The 25548-nt window shown below is 55.2% G+C and overlaps 3 protein-coding genes across 3 annotated transcripts; 2 read left to right on the plus strand and 1 right to left on the minus strand.

The window, feature by feature from the left end:
* Positions 1 to 512: 512 nt before the first annotated feature.
* VOLCADRAFT_121450 (uncharacterized protein) lies at positions 513 to 11383 on the plus strand (the record flags this gene model as incomplete). Its single annotated transcript, XM_002955659.1, has 30 exons — positions 513 to 581; positions 724 to 850; positions 1011 to 1067; positions 1272 to 1375; positions 1587 to 1772; positions 1861 to 1948; positions 2058 to 2122; positions 2195 to 2251; positions 2338 to 2422; positions 2517 to 2704; positions 2799 to 3026; positions 3244 to 3342; positions 3430 to 3587; positions 3675 to 3858; positions 4091 to 4207; positions 5372 to 5457; positions 5583 to 5703; positions 5873 to 5982; positions 6130 to 6295; positions 6436 to 6576; positions 6695 to 6780; positions 6979 to 7144; positions 7222 to 7269; positions 7389 to 7523; positions 7601 to 7729; positions 7812 to 7891; positions 8097 to 8188; positions 9956 to 10040; positions 10262 to 10791; positions 11004 to 11383. 30 exons carry the CDS (start codon positions 513 to 515, stop codon positions 11381 to 11383), a joined length of 4167 nt encoding a protein of 1388 aa, XP_002955705.1.
* Positions 11384 to 19142: 7759 nt separating this feature from the next.
* VOLCADRAFT_106928 (uncharacterized protein) lies at positions 19143 to 22304 on the plus strand. The gene is made up of 4 exons (XM_002955660.1): positions 19143 to 19494; positions 19593 to 20147; positions 20481 to 20615; positions 21398 to 22304. The coding sequence occupies exons 1-4, from the start codon at positions 19177 to 19179 to the stop codon at positions 22016 to 22018; spliced, it is 1629 nt and encodes a 542-aa protein (XP_002955706.1). The 5' UTR covers positions 19143 to 19176; the 3' UTR covers positions 22019 to 22304.
* Positions 22305 to 23514: 1210 nt separating this feature from the next.
* VOLCADRAFT_66217 (uncharacterized protein) lies at positions 23515 to 24627 on the minus strand (the record flags this gene model as incomplete). Its single annotated transcript, XM_002955705.1, has 4 exons — positions 23515 to 23684; positions 23873 to 24014; positions 24278 to 24348; positions 24510 to 24627. Coding segments are annotated over 4 exons (501 nt in total), but the record flags the coding sequence as incomplete, so codon positions are not given.
* Between the last annotated feature and the right edge of the window lie 921 nt (positions 24628 to 25548).

Raw genomic sequence — 25548 nt, forward strand, 5'->3', positions numbered from 1 at the left:
AACATGTCAAAAGGGTTCGCAATGCCGCTGCACGTAAAGCGTCCATAGGATGCACGCACAACGGAATAGGGCTCACGTAGGTCAGCTTGTGCCTGTCTGTCAGAGTTTTCCTTTATGAATCCATCCTGAGTGAGAAGCGAGCATACAAGGCACGACTTTCCCAAGGCCCCGCGTATACTGTAATAGATAATTAGCTCGGTAACAAGACGGCATCAGCGGGGTTTAGCAAGAAAGGCCTAATAAATATCACATTTGAGTTCCAGTTTAGTCAAGAAATTGTATTTGTGTTCGGTAGCATCGCTGATCCTGCTTGGCTGTCGGGTAAAAAGTACGGCATTCCCCTATCGCGAAAACCTGCCTACCTAACTGAAGGTGAAGTAACTTTCCATTTTCATGGTTATAAGCGAATCATTGACGCGGTTTTAGAGAGCTGTCAAATTAACTTCGGCCTGTTACAAGTTCTCAAAGGACATTTCCCTTAGTGACGGGGCCCCTAGGGCCTGTCGGCCACCATGGCCGACGTTTCAATAGATGCACAGCAATTCTGCCGCCGAATAAAGAGGCTTTATCAGAGCTGGACGGTGCGTTGGCGCGCAGTACCGTTTTGAATAGCAAGATCTCCACCACTTAGGGCAATGCTTTGCCTGATACGCTGAAAGCACGTGTTATAATTTTCGAATTAAGGGGACGCCCATGTCGGACAAACATGTTCCTCCTTTGTAGACTCAGCAAAGTGGCGTCTGGGGTGGCGCGAACGTGCTGGCGGTGGCGGTAGGAGCGCCTTCAGATGACTTAAGATACTTAAAGTCCATCTCTCTTCATCTGTGGCTCTTTGGCTTTGAGCTGCCCGGTAAGGCTAGGATGTCGTGCCGTCGTGCTCTGCTGCCGGGGCGGAACCTCTGTGTCGAGCGTCTACGGTACGTGTAGTTGCTCGTAAACCAGGTATGGCGTGTGTAGCTGTTTATGCGACTAAGTCAAATTTTCCTCGCCTTCACGGGGTGTTGCTGCAGACACGGTGCTGCTATGCACCAGGTCGCGGATCTTGGTACTCACCAGCCAAAAGAAAGGTGGGTTTTCTTCGTGACATTGGGCATGCTTGGGAAACTGTGTAAAGTTTCTGCTCCGGAAGGTGCATGGAGCCGGGGTGGTAAGGTTGTGGGGATATGGTTTGGAGTCGTGCAGGTATGCCTGACCGTCAAGGTACCTCCGTTGCGTTTTCCTCCCCCACACGTTTCCCCCCTGCTCTATGGCACATTACGCCCGGCTTGCAGCTTCGCTTCTGCAACCGGTTGTTGATGCATGTTCCCGAGGCGAAGGAGGGCCACTCCAAATGGAGCTGCTCGTGAAGCCGAAAGCGGATGATGGTTCGGCTCTGGTAAGCCGTTGGTCGTCGTGGGGCTGATGTCATCAGCAAGGACCCGATGTGTGTAGTCGTTTTGATGTTTAGTGCTGCGTGCCGTGTACCATGTAAGCGAGGCCACCTAGTAGTGCTGCGTGCCGAGGTGCTTACACCAAGGTCCATGCGAACTGGTAACAGTGATTGCGCTCACAGTTCTTTCTGCAATTGGTGTACAACCGTGGTGTAGTGTACCCAACTCCTGGATGCCGCGCGTGGAGCCGAAGCCGACCCGGTGCTTGGCCACTTGCCTAAGGATAAACACACGGGGAAGTTGTGGGAGGTCTGGCTAGCTGCGCTTGGGGCCAGCGGTCTGCGTACCGTGGACGTTAATAGCGGCATAGCTGACCTGCTGGCTATCAAGGACGCAAACGAGGTACGTTTGGTGAGGGGTGCGCTTCAAACTTTGGCGATACTGGACAATCCATCCTGAGATTATCCATGGCTTTGGGACACCTTTCCAGATCCTTAATGTCAAGAAAGCCGCGCTGCTGGCTGCCAAGGCTATGCAGAACTGGGTTGTACCAAAGGTCGAGGATGTCGTGGACTCAGGTGCGGTCTGTGGTCTGGCCTCATGTTGGGGCACGGGCCGCTTACGCTGCTGCGAGGGGTATAGGTGTGGCCCCCGTGCCAATATCGGGCATGTACGCAATTTGTGCAGGGAAAAAGATGAAACACAGCAAGCTGAGCGAGATGTGCGAGGAAGCTATCACGGACCCGCAAAAGGTACGGGAATCGAGAGTGCGCCTGGGTAATGCGAAGACCACTGAGTCCACCTTTTGTGTGCTTGCGATTCAGGTGCAAGTAAAGCTTAAAGCAGAGAACTGCGACATAGCGTACCCGCCAAGCTTTCAGGTAAGGCGTGGGCCGACGTGCTCCGCACGTGTGCAGCTTAACCCTATAGTAATCGACTCATGGTCACCCACGTTGCTCATCTGCAGTCGGGAGGAACATACGACCTTAAAGTCAGCGCCATATCAAATGACATGCCGCTCCTCGATGATGGTGTCATCGTCGTTTCGCTCGGTGAGTTATATGGACCGCTGCTTGCAATTGTACATTGTTCTCACCTGGGTTCTTTGCCGTCGCCAAACCTGCATTGGGTTTCCGCGTTTTGTAGGTACCCGCTACTCTTCCTACTGTGCAAACATTAGTCGCTCTTTCATCATCAATCCCTCTAAAGACCAGACGGCGCAGTACATGGCGCTTTTGGCAGCCCAGGAGGCGGCGATTGCGGCGCTCAAACCGGGCGCACCTCTCACAGCCCCTGGTGAAGCAGTGGTTAACACGTTGAAGGCGCACGGGCAGGTAGGAAAGTCTACTAAATGTTGAGGCACGCCGAATGTCCACATTCTTGTGCATAACCCGTTGCCCTGCGGCCCTTGCATCGCCCTGAGGACAGGAGGCTTTGATTTCTCTGCTGTCGCGGAACGTGGGCTTCGGGATGGGTCTGGAGTTTCGTGAGGGCACACACGTGCTGCACCTCCCCGGATCTGGAAAGGCTGCGCCGGCTGGAGAGAACGGGGGGCCTCGTGTGCGCGCGGGCATGGTCTTCAACATATGCCTGGGGGTGATGGGACTGACCAACCGCGACGCGCAGGATGCTAAGGCGAGAAACTACGCCTTGCAGGTACGGAACTTTCCAACTTAGTGCTGCTTGGTTGTCATAATCAGCGATGGTGTGTTGTGTAATGAGATTTCGGCGTTGTATGCAATGTATTGCAATTTACCTGTATGCAATGTATTCCAATTTAACCCTAAAGCCTACCTCGTCTACCACGGTCACCACGTCTACAACAGTGCATGTGATTACTACACGAGGATCCTTCGTCCTTATCCCTCTGCAGATTGCGGATACAGTTATCGTAGTTGAGGGCGACCGGCCAAATGAGGTTGCTACCTCGTCGGCCCCCAAGAATTACGATAAGGTCACATATACAATCCAGGTGGGATTTTCGTACCGCAACATGCTGCGTTCTGCTTGTTACACGTTGGTGCCAATTCAGTTGTGAACTTATGGCTGTCTGTTGTAGGAGGACGAGGACGGTGGTGGCGCCGACGGGCGACTTGAGGATGTGACGAACGGTGCAGGCACGTCCAGAAGCGGTGTAGGGTCCAACCTGGCAGCTCTGGGTCTGAAGAAGACCCTTCGTTCCGATGACCCTACTTTCAAGTCCGCAGAGCAGCTCAGGTACCGGATGGATGCCATGCCGCTCGTGTCTTATATGTACGTGGCTGGCGAGATTCAGAATTCAATCCGCAACACTTTTTTCCACAGGAAGGAAAAACAGGAAGAGCTTCTGAAGAAGAAAAACGAGGAGACGCTCGCCCGCTTAACAGCGCAAGCGGGCGGTGCGGGAGGGGCCAGCGGCGCAGGAGGGGCCGTCGGCCGGAAGGTCAGCGAGACTTTTGCTTATCGCCATGTCAACGAGATGCCGCCAGCGAGAGACTTGCGTGTGCAGGTAATGGGTATATGTAAAATACACAATGATAAGCGAAGTAAGCTCACTAGGAAGGGGCTGTTTTATTGCTTCCCATTAAGGCTGGTTTATTGAAAATGAACCCGGGAGATAATGGAGCTGCCGCGCGTGTCGCCATTAATTACGATACACCTTGAAGCTTACTGTGGACTCCGTGGAGTTCCGTGTGTCAGCAACTTCCATGTTGTAACATTTCCTTGCGCTGTTCTCTCAGGTGGATACGAAGGCTGAGGCGGTGCTCTTACCCATCTACGGTGTTCTTGTACCGTTCCATATCACAACTATTCGCAACGTGACGACGACCAACGATGCAGGTGGTGACGCAGCGCTGGTGAGTTCACAGATGCCGCTGGCTCATGCACAGCATCAGTGGTCGGATGTTGCGGCTGGAACGTCAACTGGGGGCGTGGTTGGGGTCATTTTTGGCTTTATCCTTGCTTTTACATTGCCCCTGTCAAGGCGAAAGGGACAAGCGTAGAACATTTCAGGGCCTTCCCCTGTTTCGTACACGTCTAGTGCTACACCTGTTTCACTGCAGACACATGCAGTCAGGCGCATATGTCTCAAACAGGGTTCTTCACCAGGGTACCCAAAAATTTCGGCCGTGTCCGAAACCCTCTGATTAACCTTTCGGGGCCCTCCCCGAAAATTTTCCTGTCAGCCGGAGAGTGTTTTCGGGTACCCCGAAACTGTCTGACGCGGTTTTCGGGGTAAAATTTAGCTGGATTCTATCGTTATATGCTAGGACGGCTGAATTAACAGGTGTTTGACTTTATTTTGGAACATAGCTCCAAATATTTCAGCAAGGATTTTACCCAAAGCAAGGCTATCTTTGACTTCATAACTGAAAACTCTTTCTGCAAAACGTCAAGTTCGCTGACATCGAAGGCAAACAGGCGGTTCGAGCTTGCCGAAGCCGCGAATCCCGAGGGAGATGCGGGGCACCTTCATCATCAGTTGACTCGGGCATGTTTAACTATGCATATGCTTAGATGTATGAAAATGTGGGATATGGATATGCTTAGATGTATGAAAATGTGTGCGATACAGCTGCGAAACAGCCGCAATGCACATTTGTACTTGTTGTTTGACTGGTGACCAAGCGAGCCTTATACGGCAAGCCCGGTTTCCAGGCCCTTTCCGCGCCCGAAAACATGCAAATTTACGCTTAAATATCGTTCGGTTTTCTCCGAAAATGCCTTCAAAATGCTTCGGTGGGGCCCCCGAAAAAATGCTCCAAAAGGCCCAAAATCCGTTCAGAATGCTCCGGGGCGCACTAATTTTCCTTTCGGGCAAAACGGAAAAATCTCAAAAAAGTTCGGGCCCGAATCGGGGTGAAGAACCCTGGTCTCAAAAGTTACTTCAATACGACCTATGTCTCGTCAGTAGGTCTCTGGTCACTCCTTGCCGCAACACAGCACAGTCCTCCTGACTCACCTTGCACCATGCTGCCAGCACACTTGTTCCATGACATGACACGCGCTTGCCATTGCAGGTGCGAGTTACCTTTAACCTTGGGCCCAGCTATGAGCCCAACCAGCGATATCCCAACGCCGTGTTCCTAAAGGAGCTGTCTTTCAGGTAGGACCGGCAGGATGCGTTGTGCTATAGTGCACCTGGGAATGCGCTGCTTGCATGGCAATCGTGCTGTGGTGCTAGTTGTCCCCATTGGTTAATTCCTGTCTAGCTGCCCACTACGCACGTAGGTCCTCGGACGTGAAGCACGCAAACAAGGTGGCCCTAGACATCAAGCTGCTGCGTTCATCTATCGCACAGCGGGACAAGGAGAGGGCTGAGCGGGCAACCTTGGTGGCGCAAGAGAAGCTGGTGAGTTGGTTATCATACAAGCATCCCATCCTGTGAAAGACAACATTCGTGAGTATTTGTGTAACTATGCCGTGATTGCGTGCTAAGTGCATCTCCTCTCGCTCTGACTAATTATATGTTTTGCGTTGCCTGGTCTGTTGGGTACCCTGGTTTATGCTGGATGGCCCAGGTTCGCGGCAAGAAGATCTTTAAGCTACCAGACCTCTGGATGCGCCCGGCATTTCCTGGGAAGGGGCGAAAGGTGCCGGGGTCACTGGAGGCACACGCGAATGGATTCAGGTTTGTCGCCACAGTGCCGCGCGCCAGATCACCCCAAACCGTCCAACCACAAATAACGTGACGCATGTTCGCCTCCAAGCAATGTTTTATAGTTGCCTCTATCTTGTAGCGCTGAGCAAGTATGAGCCCGTCGCCCCTGGACCTTAGGTACCAGACGCCAAAGGGCGAAATCCTGGACGTGATGTATCGCAATATCAAGCACGCACTTTTCCAGCCGGCCGAGAACGAGATGATTACCATCCTTCATATGCACTTGCACAACCCCATCATGGTGGGCAACAAGAAGACCAAGGACGTCCAATTTTACACGGAGGTGAGGGAGAGCAACGGAGGTGCTTGAGTTTGTGCATGATGCGGTCTGGTGGAAAACCGTTGTATGCACCTTCACGAGGACCATGCCGCCGGAGCATTTGTTGAAATGTTCTCCGGTCCGGCGGTGTTCTTGCTTCGCAGGTCATGGATGTCGTGCAAACGCTTGACGGTGGCGGACGGCGGAATATGTACGACCCGGACGAGCTGGAAGACGAACAGCGCGAGAGGGAACGACGGAACAAGATTAATGGGGAGTTCCAGCAGTTCGTCAAGCGCGTGCAGGTGTGAGCATGTCCGGGGGGAAGCACGTTCGCGGTGTGCGTCCGCCTTGCAAGTATGTTTGATGATAGGCCTTTGTATACTATTTTATCAAGCAATGCTTTGCCTGCTACTACAACAGGAGATGTGGGGCAAGGACTGTCCGGACCTCAGCCTTGAATGGGACATCCCGTTCCGTGAGCTCGGATTTAGTGGTGTGCCGCACAGGTAAGAGTAGTCGGTGTCGGTGTCGTGCATTTGGTGTGGCACCTACACATGCAGTAGCCTTGGCTTCTTTAGGGTCATGGCTTTTCGGGTATTGCTTGCATGCTTCGGATGTTTTTGTCGGTGATTAGAATTTGCACACGAAATGCACGTCGCAAACATGCGCTCAGTAGCATGTCCTGCCCGTGTTGCCTACCCCAGGTCTACTGTGTTCATGATGCCGTCGGTCAACTGCTTGGTTGAGCTCACGGAGATGCCTTTTTCAGTGATTACGCTCGCGGACATAGAGATTGTAAACCTCGAACGTGTGGGCTTTAACCTCAAGAACTTCGACATGGCCATCGTTTTCAAAGATTTCACCCGCGACGTAGGTTTTAGCGTATGTCCTGGCTTGTGTAGCCGCTACAGCGTGGAGTGGATAACGATTGTGCTTTCATCCTGCAGGTCCTGCGAATCGACGCCATTCCTTCAAAGAGCCTTGAAGGCATCAAGGTGAGCAAGGGAGTTGACTGTGGGGACACAGAGACGACGAGACGTTTTCAGGTTTCTTATTGAGCAAATTTGTCAAAACCTCTACCAGCCTTCTGAAGGAATATGATTTCACTACGCAGGGCTGGTTGACGGACATGGGTATCAAGTACTACGAGTCTAAGCTGAACCTACAATGGAAACCCATTCTCAAGAACATCCTCGCGGATCCCGTCGGCTTTGTGGATCAAGGCGGATGGGACTTCCTGGACATTGAGGTAGGGTTCCCTTGGCAATGTCTCCTAAGCCCCCACACGCTTCAGAGCGAGCAGCTGTGCTGCTGATTCCTATGCAGAAATCCGATGACGAGGAGGAGGAGGCAGAGGCAAGCGAGGAGTATGCCCCATCGGATGATGGCGACGATGAGGACGATGACGATAGCGACAGTGATGACGACAGTGACGACGCCAGTTTGGAAGAGGAGGTGGGTTATAATGCATGAATTAACCTCTCAACCCGCTGCCCGTCCTAATCTAGTCTGTCACGGCGCTAAACCCTGAATGTAGGAGGACGATGACGATGAGTATGGAGATGAGGATGAAAGCGAGGGCAAGGACTGGGACGAGCTGGAGGAGGAAGCACGCAAGTAAGAGCGGTGCATGAACATAAGCCCTTAGGAAGGCCCTGAAAAGATGGCTGTGCAAGCACCTGGCGTGCCTGTTTTTTGCTAGTCCTTGACTTGTCCGATTGCGTCAATGTCATGTACAGCAATCTGTATACGCTCTGGATCTGCATTAAGCAACAATCGCAGACCCGGAATAAGGAAGTCCTTGCCACTCACACCCATGCAGTGCGGACAAGCAGCGGCATTACTCAGACGACAGCGACGACGAGAGGCGGGGCAAAAAGCGAAAAGCGGCCGGAGGGGGGGGTGGAGGCAGCGGTGGGGGAGGCGGTGGTGCAAATGCCAAGCGGCGGAGATAAACAGGAAGGCTTCCGGTCGTCCCGCCCGCTAGGAGCATGTTTAGGTCGTCCCGTTATTGGGTATCAGTTGATTGTCGGGCTGTGAACTTGGGGCTATGTCAGCTGGCAGGTTTGTTATGGTACGCGTGTTGTATGTGTGCGCAGCTGTCGAAACGAATGAGTTCTTTTTTTCTCTGTCGAAGCAGTTTGGGATTACCCAGGATAGAGGAGCCACCTTGCTCTATAGATATGCATGCCTTGCCTTTCCAAGACTTCGCATGACCTGATGGCATGTTGGGTCTTCGATAAATGTACATGGGCTTCGTATAGATTCCTTAATGCTCTGCTGGGAAGGGGAAGAGAGCCAGCTAGGCCGGCGAAGTGTTTACTGACGTGGCTTTCTATAGGCAGCAAGTTGTTGGGGATGCTTACTGAAATGCCCTACATTAATTACCGAAACCAGACATGTAATCTGCGCCAATTTTCTGGAGTTCACACTTTGCGCCGTTCCGAGCTGCAATGTATTTTTTGCCCTCTATCTTCACGGACACATTTGAGCATAGTGGGATTGAAGAAAACACGAGGAAAGTCAGGCATAAATGTTACTGGAAAACTTTAGTATCCAGCGGAGTCCGGATCAGTCGGATCTGCGCACGACCGGATAGCCCTCGTGACGTGTCACGGAAGCACGGAGGGTTCCCTTACCTCCTTACCTTTACCTGAATTATAATACTTTGCTATCTTTCAGAAGTTCACTTAATCTGCGTATCATTTGGCTTTTGGTGATATCCAATTGTCAGTTTACTTCATGGGTCTGGTGACTGTAGAGCGTAGCTAACCGTAAGCAACGGTTATGTTCAGCTAAAATTCTGATGAAGTTCATAAGCTTGGCGGCTTTATTAACTGGCAGCAGAGGAAGGCTTAATGTGGATTCGGCTTCTGTCACTCCTCAGCTGGGCTCACCTGCAGCTGGTTGAGCCAATTGTAAGGTGGTGGGAAGAAGTAGTCCTTGGTAGCTGGGAGGAATGGCTTCTGGCCTTGGTTCGGCAGGGATTCGAGGAGACGACGAGGTTTCTAAACGGGATTGGAACCTGGTTCCTGTCATTATTTAGCAAGCGGAGCTATCGTGACCAGCTGAGGCGGGCCTGGCAGGAGAACTCTTGGCAGCAGTGGTGGGGTGAGGTGGCTACCCGCCCTTCCACCTTGAACGCGCTGGTAGCAAGCCTGGTTGCACAGCAGCAACAACAAAATGACCACGGTAGGTAACGCATGTACTACTTTCCTTGCTGGACGCTTTCACCTATCGCGTGTCCACCAAGGGCGCCGGCGCTTTGTGTGGTTTCCCCTAACACACAAGTTTCACGCTTGGCTTGCAGGGTCCATGCCAACAGCGTCCCCTGCCGGCATCAGCTGCGCAGCTGCCTTGCAAGCGGAAACCCAAAAGGGGTCTGCAGTTCAGCAGAGCGGAAGAACAGCGTGGTGGCCCCGGCCTACCCGTACAGAGGGTCATGGCATGGGACGGCTGAAACAGCGAGGTGCCTTGCTGTCCTCACGATTGGAAAGACCCGTGGTTTTTGTCCAGCAAAGCGGTGAGTGGCCTCACAGTACAATGTCAAATGTTGAAAGGAGAACGATATGCACTGATTCGTACGAACGGATGTATGGTAGGGCATCCTAAACATAGTGGCACGCGATGAAGATGTCTTTTTCCCCCTGCTTATGCTAACCCTGTCTCGCGCACGCCTAGGTATGGGGATACTCGACGAGCTGGCAAAGCGGCGGCACGGTCTCATTGAAGACGCCAAGATGGCATCTCAACTAGCAGTGAGCAGGTACGCCCGTCAGGGTATGGCCCCCTTTCGCCCACCCTGTGTTTGGGGCCCTGTCGAAAGAACTTGCGTGATGATGGCCGTAGACATGCTGGGGCGGCTTCTAGTATGTGCACCTGCCCTCTGTTGCGTTCACGTCCAGTTGCATTTATTCCCAAGCAGTATCGTGCTTTGCGTTGTGGAAAGTGGGCCAGATTGTGCGCCCTGGTCGTTCACCTGTCCAGGTCCTTCGAGTTGGCACGGGCCATGGTCCGAGCAGCGTTCTTCCTGCCTGTGCGAGAGTCCCTGACGGCTGGCAGCTGCCACGGGCGGCGTTGTGGAGGCTTCGTCGACAGCAGCCCCTTAGCGAACGAGGATCCGAGTGACCAGGGTGGCAGCGCTGCAGGCATCAGCCCGAAGATACCTGGTGGATCTGGTGGCGCAACCATGCTGAATGGAGCCTCACATGCACGTGGTGCGCACAAAGCACACCTACCCAGGAGCAAGAGCGCACACATGAGCATCGTAAGTCTCTATTGCCTTGCTTTCGCTGTGCGGCAAGGCAGCGTACTGTACCGTCCCGTGCCAGCTTCAGCGGGTGCCTATTGTATCAGCAGCCTTCTGCCTATTTCCCTTGTACAGGCGGACATGGCGTACCAGCCTGGAGCTGGCGCCGGCTCAGCGTCTGCCAGTATGTCCCGGCGGGGACTGCAACGCTCACGGAGCTATGGCCGCCTGCGCACGGGCGCTAGCACGTTCAGTCATCACACGACAGGTGTGCGGGGTGCTGGCTTGCGAGCAACTGAATAGCATGTACTACTGACGTGCCATCGGTGTGATGCCAGACTGTGGCGGCCCGAATAGTGCGCATGTGTGGGCTGGTGGCCTGTGTGCGCTGCCGCCATGGTTGCATGATCGTGTGAATCTTCCGATTGCGTCCTGACGTGTTTCCTTGCGTTGCTGCCAATCAATGCTTTGATGTATCAGAGGCGCCCAGCGACGCCTTATCGGTCATTCGTGACGCCGGCTATCCTCATGAGCTGCACACCGTCACGACGGATGATGGCTACGTGCTGCGCATGGAGCGCATCCCCCGCCCCGGGGCCCGTGATGTTGTGTTCTTCATGCACGGCGTGCTGGACACCTCCATGGCCTGGGTCAGCGGGGGGGTGACTGGCAGCCAGGCATTCGCCGCGTGGGAAGCCGGCATGGACGTGTGGCTGGGGAACAGCCGGGGTAACTCCCCTCGCCAGCACCAAGGTGGGGCCGTTCCTGAAGCCGTTGGGACCACAGGGAGGTATCAACCGGTAGATCGTTCAGCGCACGCATCGGTCATTATCTTCAATGTTGGCAATCTAGATGTTTAGCGGTTGCCACCATCCGGGTGCAAGAACACGTTGTTACGAGCAGACTATTCTTTCTCATTAAAGCACACGATGGTGGTCTTCAGGTGTTCTGTATCAATCAGGGTGTTGTCGGGTGCAAAAGTTACAAGTTATTAATGTGGGGCCCGTCCGTAAAAGCCGGGGGCCCCATGGACGGCCATGGAGGGGCAAAGCATTTGTGTTCCTAAGTGGCGACATAGGTGGCTCTGATGCGAGGCTGGCGCCCTGCTAATGGCTTGGTGAACCCTTTGAATGACATGCTGAGTTTCAGATGTGGCGCACATTGAGTTCAGCGAAGGACTAAAACGGGCGCGGAGGGCCCCACGGCACCCCGTGGCGTTGCCTGACGTTAGCCATCGCACAGTCCTGACTTCATACAACTACTGCTATTCTCGTATTCTCGCTTTATGAGGCTGAATTGCCTGGAGCCTAAGCCGTGCCAAGCTTGGGCAATGGCAGTTATAGTCCGTCACAACCTTTTGACTCGACCCACTCAACCTGCTCTTTGCGATGGCCACCTTGCAGATCCTTCGCGCCGCGGTTGGAAGTATTGGCAGTACAACATCAACCACATGGGCATGTACGACATTTCCGCGCAGTTGGATCACATCCACAACATTAAGTGTGCGGAGCTGGGCGCAGGTGCGGCCCGTTGCGCATACCTGCATCTGACCGCACTTATACGATGTTGATGTTGATCCCTGGTGCCTGGGTTGTTTTGTTTTATTCCTAAGGCGGCCGCTGTCATCATGTGTGTCGCAGGCACTGTAACTCTGGATCTGGACCACCTGGGGCCGCTGGCGAGGAACTTCTTCGGCCGACCCGGGTCGGGTGCAGTGGGGAAGCGCATGTCGGGCAGCTGTAATCCCCGCGCTGGGCTCCAGCTCCTCCCGGGTAGCGCCGTTAGCCCATCCGCCGCGCACGCGGCCCAGGCGGGTTCGGGTCTTGACGCGGTTCAGGTTGGCTGCAAGGGAACTGGCAGGTGAGCGCCGGGCATACTGCCGATTTCGCGGGTTGCGCTTCATTTCGCACCCTGTGCTCAATAGGTTTTGAAGCTGCGTGGGCGCATATGGTTGTATATGTCCTGATTCAGGGATTTCGGGAAAGCCCACCGATGTCACGTAACGTCCTTTTTGGAGGTGGTTTCGGAACGGGTGGAGGCATTCCGCCGGACGCTGAGGAGGCGGGTCTGACGGACCCTGTGGTGGAATGCCCCACCATGCGGTCGCAGCTTTAATAAACAGGGTTAATCAAAACACGCCAAGGCGAGTTGGAGAGACTTGCGATGTGTGCGTGTGTGTGTTTTCGATATATTATTTGCCTCGGTGGCCTCGTGTTCTCCAATCCACAGGATGCGCCCGTCTAACAGTGACAGCAACCTGTACCGTTGGGGCAGCTCCAACAGTACCTCGACCGTTGGGCGTACAACCCTTCTAGATATGGCCGCCCCGTTCGGCAGTGGCGCGGCGGGGGTTGCAGACAGCCTCTCCGAGGCCACAACCACCCTCATTGCTCCGGTAACTCCTAAACAAACGTCACCGCAGCAGCAGCACTTGGCCACGGCACCGGCCGCCTCGTGCAGCCTCACCAGCGCCGGCAGCCTGGGTCCTGATGTCAGCAGTCAGGGGCTGCTCTCACCGATGGCCAGCTGCGACGGCAGCAAGGGGGCAACAGGGAACGATGGGGACCTTGCGGAGGGGGCTGATGAGGCTGAGCTACGCCGTCGTTATGTGCACGCGGAGGAGCGACAGGCTCTAGGCCTTGAGCCGTCGGGTGCCGTAGCCACAGAATTCGAGGTTTCCGCGGATATTGCCGGCCTTGCATGCACGGAAGGCCGACGTCGAGGCGCGGGGTTGTCTGTCGACGGCACTGACGTCCTCGCCGCAGCCTGCAGTTCGCCGTCTGCAAGGCGCATTGCCCCATCAGCTGCGCTTCCACCAAGTCCTCCGCCGTTCGTCTGCCAAAATGCGGTTACCCTGACCGTCCCGGCAACAACTACTGCCGACAGTGACACGGGTTTGAGAGCAGGTTCTTCGACTTCGGCGGGCCCGGCAGGGCAAACGCCCTTTGCAGCAACGACCTTCATCCTGGAGGCCAAGACTCGGAGGGACTTTGGTTCGGGTGCCACGGCAGCTGGGCCTCAGACGGCGGCGGCTATGGGCGATTTCGGTGGCCGGCAGGGTTGCTCGTCATCAGCGGCCTCGCTGGAGTGGCAGCAGAGTTGCGGCGGCAGCACCAGCGGGGATGCAGCAGGCGGTGTTGGCGCGGCGGCCACCGTACTGGATGTGGTAAACTCTGTTCTCGGTCCAGCAGCCAATGCTGTCACGCATGCCGTGGCCTCAGCAGGCGCAGCCATAGCTACCGCCGCAGTCTCTGCAACCCACTTGTTGCATCCGCCGCCGCAGAGGCCCAGCGGCCTGGCCGTCCCGCCGCATGCAGCCGGTGCTTCGGTATCCGCCGCGGCGCCATCTTCTGCCGCAAGTCCGTTTGCAGACCCTGCGTCGCAAGCATCGGCCAGCTCTCAGGTCGTCGTTGAAAACACTGAGGGGCAGGGAGCTGAATGTTCTCCAGCTCACTCGCATGGCTCTGCGGCCGTTGAGTCCCCGGCAACTGGAGGGCGGGAAAGGGGCCTGCTTGCAGCAGCACCGGCAGCCACTCCACTGGCAGAAAGCTACGGACAGCGGCAACGAAACAGTCCAAACAGCTCCAACCCGATGCTGCTGGGGACCTCATTCCGCCGCGCCTGCAGCTCTCAACACCTCGCAGCGAGGGCGATGCAACCAGCGGAAGACTGCATGCTAAGCAGCGGGGCCGCCGCCGAGCGCGTGCCCATACGACTGATGGCTGCTGAGCGTACCGGGAGTAACTTCTCCGCCGCGTCTGGGCTCTCTTCCACCGGTGACGGGGCTACGAACGTTGGCAACGGGGCCGTGTGGGGGAAGGGTCTAGAAGCCGCTAAGGACAGCACCGTTTCGGCTGCTGTCCGCCAGGCGGGCAGAGGGCGAGATGGCGGCACCGGTGCAGTGGCTGGGGCTGATGGGGCTGCGTCCAAACCCCCGTGTCCTTACAAACTGTGCTGCGTCGCTCACAGTCTTGGCGGCATGTCTGTGCTGATCCACCTGATCAACCGGCTGCGGGAAGGCCGGCCGCACCACGTAAACCGCCTATTACTGCTCACCCCCGCGGGCTTTCACAAGCACTGTCCCAGGGTGAGTGAGTGGCTGTGCAGGAACGCTTGTGTTGGGAAAAGTGCTGCCGGCGAGCAAGGAGTGAGCGAGTCAGGGACTGGCTCCTGGTCTTGTTGTGGCTGCTCCCCTCGTCGTATGTGTTGTGCTAGCTCAGCAATGCTAGGGTAGTGCTGGTAATGCAAATGGCAATGCGTTCCTAACTCCATCCCGGTTACCTACGTGCAATGGGTCCCAACCCTTCAATCACTCACTGCACCGCGCCTCCACCACACGTAGGCTGCCAGGCCCGTCATGTGGGCATTGCCCATTATCGCCCGGGTCCTTCGGGTTTTCCTTGGTAGCTCTTTCTGTTTCCCACTCTACATTCCGACGCCACTCGGCCGCGCGCTGACGTTCAAGTTGCTGTTGTCCGCCAGCCGGATTCCCGGCCTGGGTGAGCTGCTGCGTCTTAGCTTCAAGGTGCGCGCGGACCGGCCGTCGGGCGCTGAGCTGGGATTGCTTGCCTGCCAAGCATGTACGGGTTGACACCGGGGCTGGCTTTGGAAGCAGCGATGTCGTGTGTATTGTCGAATTGCTCTCCTTTGTTTTCCATGCCGTGCTTGCGGTTGTAGTATCGTTTTTACTTCAACCGTAGGCACTTCCCAATCTTTGCGTCTGACGTGGCTTATGGTCAGGGTTGTATTTTCGAAAATAAATGCAGTCCAGTCGTGTCTGTGTCCATGTTCTTGGAACCAGAGGTGCATGTAACTGCTTCGCCTCTTCACCTGTCATTTGCGTCCCACCGCCCCACTGGCCCACCCCGAGTAGGCCCTCCTGGACGGTGACATCAGCCAATGGGACCGAGCTCTCCAGATGCCGCACTACAGCGCCCAGGACATGCCCGCCATCTCCGTGGACCAGGGTGAGTGAGTGAGGGGGGCGGTGGAGCAGGGGGGGGCGGGGAGCTAGGGAAGGAGACGGGGAGAGGGACCTGGTGTTGAGATGTGGCTTACGACCAAGGCCCCCTGGTTGCCATCAAGGGTGATGTTCGGCAAACCTAGGGATTTGACAACAGTGGCGCCGAGGTTGAGATTTTAATTGCAATTTTCATAGGGCGCCTCGACGCCTTGACCTATCGGTCTGCTTGCCTGGGCGTATGACAGTTTAGACAGTCGTGATTTTGAGGCTGATCAGATTCTCAGTTCTGGTGCGATGAGCTCCTTTGCCTCTGGTTCCTGCCCGGTGCAGTTTTGCATCTCGTGCAGCTGGTCAACACAGGTGCGTTCCAGCTGTACGACTACGGCTCCCCTGCCGCCAACGTGGCCCACTACGGCAGTCCCACACCTCCCGACGTGTCCGCCGAGTACTGGCGACTGGACCTGCCGGTGCACCTGGTGGGGGGCCGCCGGGACGGCATCATCCCGCCCGCCAACCTTCATCGCCACCTGGAAGCCATGAAGACGCAGGTACGGACGAGCGGTGTCCGCCGGTGGGGGTTCGGTGGTGTGGGACGGGATGATGGCAGGTGGTGAAATGCAGCTTGGCCTCTGCCCCGCTCTCATCTCTTTCCGACGCAGTGTGCGCGTTTAACAAGGGCGGTGCGCAGGGGCAGCCGTTCCTCGGGGGGTTGGGCAGCCGCTGCTGCTGCTAGGCGGGCAGCGTATTACAGGGCTGTTAATGGTAGCACTGCCGAAACGAGTGGGAGTTTCGCGTGACCTTCCTGTTTGATTTTCCTCCAGGGAGTGGCTGTGAGCTATCGCGAATTCGATTTCGGACATTTGGACTTCACCTTCGGTGTCAAGGAGGAGCTACGGATGTACTTGATGAAGGTGCTGCGGCTCTAAGTCGTTTGGGGGCCTCTCGGAGCTCATCTGGAAGCTTTAGCCACCATGTCCCGAAGGAGCGGATGTGCGCTCAGCGTAAGCTTTCTCGATTTCGTTGCGGCAGGTAATGGCGAGATGATATGAGGTCTTGTTGTGCCTGTCTGTTTGCGTGCATGTGTGTTGTGAGGACGAAGAAACCATTGAAGAGTGTGGTCACTACTGCCAATATGGATGATCCGCGGAGTGTGCTGCCAGGAGGTGTGTGCTGCTATTCGTGCACTCGTGTACGTGTGTGTACAGATGTATGTGGCAATAAATCAGCCGCATTAGTTGCGCCAGTGCAGTGCAGTGCAGTCACACAACGCACCAGAGGGGAGGCTGCACCTCACACGCTGCTGCCAGGTCGCGACGGAAGAGAGTTCGGGTTCTTCGTTCTTCGGTGTGTGTCCCGGAGGGAGCTATGCACGGAGGTGCGCACGTTGCTGTGCCCGTGTTTCTTAGTCAAGGCGTTCGCCTGCAAGGCAGTTTTGGTGCTTGAGGGCAGTAGCAGCTACAGCGATTATGCAGAGGGGCAGGAGCGGATCACAGCGTAGTGGGGCGGCCCTTTGCAAGGGGTTGCGCGTATGGATGGGGCGGGAGCGGAGGACCTCTGCGTCACGGGGGGTTCCGAGTGGAGTGCAGTTCAATGGAGTGGAGTGGGCCACGCGGCTTTGAACGACGGGGCAGTGGTTGGGGCTGCTGGCGGATAGACTTTTGGGGGGAGGGCAGTGATGGAGAGAGTGATGGAATCCGACAGACGACCCGGCCCTTCATCCAAGAACCGGTCAACACTTGATCGACAGTAGCTAGGGGCCTTCGGTATGCATTATGCCGCCCATGGCTCCATCATGCAGGTCACCATCCGTTTGGGTGCAGATCGGCGCACAGACCCCACGCGATGTCACCACACACGGATTAGACACGAAATATCTGATCTGGGAGTTCTTGGAGCCGTGACGGGTCGTTTATGTTTAGCCGGGTATCCTTCCTTCTTCGTTGCTCCAACACTAATGTGAGGCTAGCGCTCTTCGGAATATGCACAGTGCGAAGAACCTGTGTGACTGTTTTGGCTTAAGCTTTACTCATGAAAGCCAAAAAATGGTGTATGTGTCTTTTTCAAATTGGTGAAAAGTAAATTGTTTAATTGGTGCAGTGGACTCTGTGTGCCTTTCATCGTAATGATAAATATCTAACTATGATGTGCGTTCTTCTATGGAGCCACTTGTCCCGAAAATTTGGGGTGGCGGCGCTTGCGCTTGGACTGTTGCTGCAGTCGCAGTCCTTGGTGGTGAGGAGGGGCACGACGAGCAGGTGGAGCGGGAGAAGCGTGAAACACAGCCCCAAGATTGTCTCTCGGTGTTTGTCGTATGAACTCGAGGCTGGTTGCTGTCAAGGGGAGGGAACATGGACAATGCGGCATCACGACGCCAGGTGCTGCCTGCGGTGTGGAGTCAGTACCGGGAATCCAATAATGCGTGCGGTGAGGGTGCATGCGGAGCCGTATCATGTTGTGGCGGACTGGCAGCAGATGCAGTCGTGGTGATTGTTAGGACTAACTCGATTTACCGGACAGTTCGAATTCGCATCATGATGTGACGTGGATGTGAGTCGAGCCATGGACGACCCGGAGTCCCTGAACAGCCCTCCCTGGAACACCCTCCGGTCTGGGCTATAAGTGCATGGGTTGTGGCTCTGGCCTTGCGGTTCTTATAAGGGTTTGTAATGTTTTGTTTGGGTCGTAATGTTTTGAGCTTTTGGCGTTTTTGTTTTTGACATTTCGCGTGGTGATGCTTTGCTTGCTGTGGTAAAACGGGTTGTGCAGCAGGCCGGTCCGCGGTTCATGAGACACCGTGGGAATTGTTGGCCGCTTTGGTAACTTGCTACGGAAAGCCGTTCCCCTATGCAATGGATACCCTCGTCGTACTGGGGGAGTGGCAGTGGAGATGGTTTCGGATGCGTCTTTTATCCTTCACATATCCTTATCGATATTATTCGCAAGAGTTTCGTGCGTGCTGATTTGTCCTGTCGGGGCCTGCGATTCGGTGACCTGCTTTCAGTCGCTGCCGTCTGCCTGGTCGGTTCCTGAGCTGCTGGTATATGCTCAATTCACCATCGTTGCAGATTTCCCGAGCTGTATCACCCTAATTCGCCGTGAATGTATAGCTCTAGCGGCACTATCACTTGTATTGAATGCCGCTGTCGCATGTCACTGGGTAGCTGGGACAACTGTAACGTAGATATCTTCCCGAAAAGCTCAGTCTGAAGACAGGAGGTTACAGGAGGTTGACACCATGTTCTGCGAGGTCCTGAGCACGGAGCAGAAACTCATACCGTGGTGGCGAGAAAGCGCGCTGCTTGAAGCGGTACATGCGGGTAACGCATGTGTATGGCCACACAGCACGCACGCTGCGCCACCTTCGGTTGCGGCATCTGATGTTGACGTAATTATTAAATGACGAAATGCCCTCACCCCGCGGTCAGGAACTTCGATGGAGACATGGAAGAGGGCACATGGTGGCATAGCTGCAGGCGCTAATGCCAGACAATTTGCCAAAACAACAGCATTGCATGATGAGACAATCCTTCCGCAAATGCGAGAGTAACTGAGCCTAAGGGCATAAGGCCCACCACCTCATCACTCCCACTATAATTACGGTTCCAAACTGTTTGTATTTTATATAGGCAGCATTGCCATTACCATGGGATGTTGTGTTTAATTAAAGCCGCCTAATCGGCGTGTTACTGCATGCCGCGCCTCTTACCGGCGTGGCAGCCGCCTTGCCGGCCGGCAATGCGGAGCAACTATTTGCTTGGCACTCGCCGCTGGGCAGTGTCACTCGCTGATCATTGCGGCTTACATGGAGCTGCTGCATATCGCGGCCGTTCTGCTGCTGCCGCCGCCTCGTCGCAGCCATTCTCGGCTGCGCAATCCAACGATGCTTCTGACCTCGGACCAGAGCTCATGAGATGGTTGCAACTGAACGGCGGTCGAGTAGATGGAGTAACTCTTGCTAACCTCGCCGGTCGTGACGGGGCCTCCGGTTGGGGACTTCAAGCATCGCAAGTAAGGCTCTTGCAAGTGCGAGTTGGTTTGCGTTTTGGTTGCATGTGACCGCACGAAATGCTATAAGTTAATCAAGCCTGTTAGTTGTGCTACTTTAGGACCTTGAGCCTGGCCGGCGGCTGATTGTGCTTCCGGCGGCATGCCATTTGACCTACGGAGCGAAGGATGATCCACGATTGCTGGCGCTCATTGAAAAAGTTCCAAACGAGTTATGGGGAGCGAAGCTCGCATTGCAGCTGCTTTCTCAGCGCCTACGAGGAGCAGACTCCCTTTTCGCTGCCTACATTTCCAACCTTCCCAGGGGCATCCCCGGCATTCCCATGTTTTTCAGCAAGCGGGCTCTGGACCTGATCGACTACCCGCCAGTCACACAGCAGGTGCAGAAACGGTGCAGGTGGCTCCACACCTTCAGCCAGCAGGTAATGGCCAAACTGCCGGGCTCTCCGGAAGACCCCTTCGGCGGTGTTACGGTTGACATCAATGCACTCGGCTGGGCACTGGCCTGTGTGACCTCCCGCGCCTTCCGCACCCGCGGCCCTGCACATCCCGCCGCCATGCTACCCCTGATCGACATGGCCAACCACACGTTTACACCCAATGCGGAGGTTCTGCCCCTCCCGGGCGGAGATATGGGGCTGTTTGCCAAGTCCAAGGTCAGTGGGGAGAGGTGGCAGTCTGGTCTTAGCCCTGAGAGGATGGGGCCATTGGGTACTTCCGTCTCTTGGGGGAGTTTCGCTTGGCGGTTTTAGTTGTTTAGGCGCAGTTACGTACGTACGTGCGAGTTGTTGCGTCTACACGCGGCTTGTCGTGGAAGATAGACCAGGACATGTCTCTCTTTTGCTCCATACGCGATCTCATTATGCCTTATTCCTCGTGTCGTCATGTCTGCCGCGACCTCTAGGGCACTTGCATGGAGGTTCTAACCTGAGTGAACCTGGGTGATGGCTGATGATGTGCTGCACCGGGTGTGACCTCTTGTTGTGCAGGTGGCCACTGGGGAGCCTTTACTATTGTCGTACGGGAAGTTGAACAACGACTTCCTCTTCATGGACTACGGCTTCATCGTGCCGGACAACCCGTACGACACAGTACAACTCAGATTCGATATTGGCTTAATGCAGGTAGGGTTTGAGAGTTACATTTTTTCATGGCGCGCCCTGTATACTTGTGCATACACAAAGAACGAAACCCACATTATTGATGAAATGTTTCATGTTTCTCCATGAGGCTCTGAGATGTGATGACACCTTGCTGGCACCAGTCTGTGGGGTGTTGGCCTCAACAACCAAACCCCCGTGATGATTCCATCTATTGGAGCTGTCTGATCTCTCTCTCGCCCCCATAACCCCGCATAACCCCCCATAACATGGGAGGAAGCACGTAGGGAATGTTGGTCGGTGTTGTAGTGACCTGCGAACTCCACACACAGTAAAGTTTTGTGATTCGCGTGGGAGGGGATGACAGATTGTTGGCACCAGATCTGAGTCGTACACTTTGACGACCACTCAACTTGGCTGTAACTGATCCCACTCGTGTACCTGTTCTCCTTTTCATACACCCACCCACCCACCCTGGTGTAGTCACTGGTGTGTGTGTGATTACACCATTCGTAATGAGCACCTGGCACCGACCACCCCGCGGTGGCATGTACAGTACGGCACACTTAAGCGAGTATTTCCCCCCTGTGCTCCGTTGGCATCCCGTCTTGCTATTACTATTATTGTTAGTATGCACAACGGGTCATCCTGCGAACATAGCGCAGCTTTTCTGTTCACTACTCTTTCGCTTGCACGTGATCCCTAACATATCGTGTACACAACATCGTTTCTAACCGGTCCTGTTGCATCCCTTCCTGTTGTTCTCCCATGTCGTGTCGTGTCCTGTGATGTACCCGCCGTATCAGGCGGGCTGCCTGGTGGCGAATGTGACAGACGCCGAGGGGCCCCCCCGGGACCTCGTCATCACCCCTTGGCGCCAGGAGCTGCTGACGGAACTCGGACTGGCGGGCGCCGCCGCCACCCTGGAGCTCAACCTTGGAGGCCCCGACTTGCTCGACCCCCGACTGCTGGCCGCGGCTCGTGTGATGGTGGCGCGTCAGGCTGGTGAAGTGGCAGGACGAGGAGGCGCCGAGCGCCTGTGCGCCATTGACTGCCCGCTCAGTCGCGAGAATGAGACAGCCGCGTTGAGAGTTGTCGGGGGAGTGATTGCGGTGGCGCTGTCTACCTTCCGGCGAACTTTGGACCAGGACTTGGCCTTGCTTGCCGGCCAGGTGCCTCCCTCGACGGAGGCGGATGGCAACCAGCGCCAGGACCTGGCTCCTTTGGAAACCGCGGACGAGATGTTGGCGGTTCGGTTTTGTGTGGAAAAGAAACGTATTCTGAGCCGCAGCCTGCAGCGGGTGGCTGCGTTGGCGGAGGCTGTTAAGGGAAATGGTGAGCTGCGGCAGTCTACTGGGATGTCGATGGCGAAGAAGGGTTCAAAGCCCGCCCCCGCGACTAACAAAGGCTTCGGACAGAAGAAATGAAGTCGGAAGCAGGCAGGATGTTTGTTGCAGAATGGTCGGGTGTTGTAAGTCTTTTTGAACTTAGGGTTGGTGCATCGATTGTGTTCGACAATTATGAAATAGCAGTGATGTACCCTAAGTTATTATTACTTGTCACCGTATTGTGCAACTGTAGAGGTTCTGTTCTGATATATAGGACCTTTGCTCACCTCCGCAATGTCGTTTGTTGTGCGCGTGCGGTTGGTGATATAATGCTACCGGCTGATTCTGGCGTAGATAAGATATTGTCATGTAAAATTTTCTATCATTCGCTGAACTGTCTCACTAGAAAGGTAACGCAGCAGCTTGCGTTTTGAAGGACTGGAAGTACTGAGTAAGACCTCTTAACCTATGCTCTTGGTCAACTTACCGCAAAATGATTAAGACCGCAACTACCTCAACACTCGGTGTATCAACCGAAGGCAATTTATACAGGAGCTTTGTTTGCCAGTCCGTCACCTAAGTGTGTGTGTTACATGGTTGGGAGTGCGTGACCCCATACCTGTAAGACTACCCCTACGAGCCGAAGGCCCAAGGGCAATACTACAACTCCTAAAAGCCACGGAGGAAAGGAAAACACCGCACATCAGCCCAGACTAGCGTCCAAAGGGGGTCATTGAGTTTCGGTGAGCCCACATACGTTCCAACATCCTCGCAAGACGTGCGGGTTCCCATTTCATGGCCTCCAACATGCTCTGTTGAAGATCGAATCCCTCTTCAGCACGAATATCATTATAGGCTGGGCATTCCAATAACACGTGTTTTTCATCCTCAATTCGGCTATTAGGACCACAACAGTGGCAAAACCGCTGCCCCCTGGGGACATGGTACTTGCCCCTTCGTGCTCTGTTTGCCTCCAAAGCCGAGCAACATATACGAAACTGCATTAGCTTACGATGTGCTAAACGAGAAGTGAAAACCTAAGCATGTGTTGGCCACATGACGGCTGCGGCTCCCGAAAAGGGCAGCCCCATCCAGTGCTTATACTTCGCCATTTGCACTCCCGGTTGCTTCCCATCTGAAGGGTATACTCCTCTGGCAAGACAGTCAGACGCGTATGGTCCCAGCCGCTCATCAAACGCTCTCTTAGTGCCGTTATCATCGCTCCTTCGGGTAGAGGTCTACTCAACAACCAGTCAACACGCTCCTTTACCCCCACGACTTCTTGCGGTATTCCGCTCCAAATGTTGCACTCCAAGAAGGAAAACAGTCGTAACATTGAGATTCCCCAAACCTCCCATTCCGGGTTGGTCAGGGCATCGGTTGTCTCCTGCCGTAAAACTGCATGGGCAATGGATCCCACTTGCTTTCCTAAGTGTCGAAAACGACGTACAATCAGCCGACGCCCTCCCCCGACTTTTCTAGTTCACCCATGGATTTGGAGAGCCGACAGACAGACAGACTGACAGACAGTTCCTTTCCCTCCCTCCTCCTTCTCCCTAGGTAGGTGGCGGGGTCTGCGGTCTCGCTCAATCTTTTCACGTCGTGAGTCTCTTGAGTATGGTGGCGCACTGCGGGTAGTAGCTGTCTCCGAACAGGTTCAGGTGGTTGAGGTAGTGGTACAGGCGGTACAGCTCGGCACGTCGCTCGAAGCCCGGGGCCCGCGGGATGAGGTCATGGTAGGCGGAGTAGAAGGCCGGACTGAAACCTGGGGCCGACGGTGGGAGGGGGGGACCCGCGGGGAGGGGGGGACCCGGGGGGAGAAGCTGGTCATTGCACAGACACATGCAGGCAGCACAACGCCCAACACAACCCGGGACTCTCTCCCCTTCTTCCCTCCCCCTCCGTTTCCCCGCTCCCTCCTCCCCTCCCTCTCTCACCCCTCACCCCCCTCACCCCCCTCACCCGCACACCAGCTCATTCCGAACTCCGCCTCGTGGTGGCCGTAGTAGGTGGCCGGGTCGAATACGGCGGGCTGCCCCCCCACCGACCCGATGTTGCCGCTCCACAAATCTCCGTGTAGGACACTGGGGCGGACCTGACGATAGAGAGCACGACAAACAGGACCGAGTGTACGGCAACGCCGTTCTCCGGCAAGATTATAATTACTAAAACGAATATTGTGGTAATAGATGTATCCATCCACATACCGTACGGTGGAAGACCGTACCTGACCTCCAAAGCCCCAATTGCAACTCATCAGCTCGTCAGCTGCAGCCAGTCTGTCTGTCTGTCTGTCTGTCTGTCTGTCTGTCTGTCCCATTCGAACAGCTACACACACACACACGCGTGCGCACGTACCTCGATGCCTTCAAAGAAGGTGTGCAGATTGCTGCACAGATTCTCCCCCATCCGCTTCAGCTGCGTGTCACCTTGGGGGTGTGTGTGGGTGGGGGGAGGTGAGGGGGGTGAGGCGGGAGGTGAGGGGGGAGGTGAGGGGGCAGGCGGGAGGGGGCCCAGCACCGCAGGATCCGTCACCATGAGCAGCAACAGCAGCAGCAGTGGGAGGAGGAGGTGCCCAGGGGGACCCCACCTGTCATTTGCAGTTGTGGTTGCAGCCGTCTGTCTCTGAAGAACTCCTCCCAGTCGTACGACCACGTGTTGATCTGGGGGGTGCCCCCGATGGTGTTGTCGACGGGGAAACCGAACTGACCACTGGCGGCATGCTCGTCCTGGACGAGGTACGACAGGACGGGACAGAAGAGGGAAATTCAGCAAAGAGGGCGCCCAGCCGGCGGGAATACACACCGTGTGATGCTGCTGGTGACCGGGAGGCACATACACACACATACATACACACATACACACATACACACATACACACACATACACATATGGGTCCGATAAGAGCATGCAGCTTCCACTCGGGCCCCCCACACAACTTCTCAACCTCCCTCTCTCATACATATACATACATACATACATACATACATACATACATACATACATACATACATACATACATACATACATACATACATACATACATACATACATATGTATGGATGAGACCAAGCTTGACTAAGCTGCTACTATGACCGTCGGCCAACCGCGGCCGTGGCCACCGACAGCGACCTCAATTGTTTGAGCGTAGTTATGGTTATCTAATTAGCCTGAAAATGTCGCAGAGGCGACCAGCAGTGGCTGTTAGCCGCGGCAATGTTCAAAATGGCCGCCAGCCGACCTCAGCCGCGAGACCGCAATCCATACCGACCAAAAAGATAAAGGCCGTCAGTGGCTTTTACGGAACAAATGAAGGCTTGGCTTTCTACAGAGCCACACTAGAACTGGAACCGATCGTGGTGACAGTCCGGTGGCCAGCGGGCTCAGATACGGGCGACATCATCGCGCAAATATACGGTCCATTAGGACTTCAAATTCTGGCAACAATTGGCCAAATCTTCCGCAGCAACCAGGAGTTCAACCGTTGGGGAGGCCCTCGCATTCAAAAACGGTTGCTTTATCCGATGGGAAGGGAACGGCACATTGTGATGGAACTCTCCATCCTTGTGCCAAAAGGAGGTTTAGCAGCGTTGACAGCGACCAGGCGCATCGTTAACGGGCGATGCGCG

This window comes from Volvox carteri (genome assembly GCF_000143455.1).
Source record: "Volvox carteri f. nagariensis unplaced genomic scaffold VOLCAscaffold_54, whole genome shotgun sequence".
Classification (NCBI taxonomy): Eukaryota; Viridiplantae; Chlorophyta; class Chlorophyceae; order Chlamydomonadales; family Volvocaceae; genus Volvox; species Volvox carteri.

Excerpts from the sequence above, each read along its gene's own strand:
- VOLCADRAFT_106928 (XM_002955660.1), top strand. The coding sequence starts at position 19,177 with ATGCCGCGCCTCTTACCGGCGTGGCAGCCGCCTTGCCGGCCGGCAATG. Across the intron at positions 19,495-19,592 it reads GGGGACTTCAAGCATCGCAA|GACCTTGAGCCTGGCCGGCG; the intron begins GTAAGGCTCTTG and ends GTGCTACTTTAG. Across the intron at positions 20,616-21,397 it reads TCGATATTGGCTTAATGCAG|GCGGGCTGCCTGGTGGCGAA; the intron begins GTAGGGTTTGAG and ends CCGCCGTATCAG.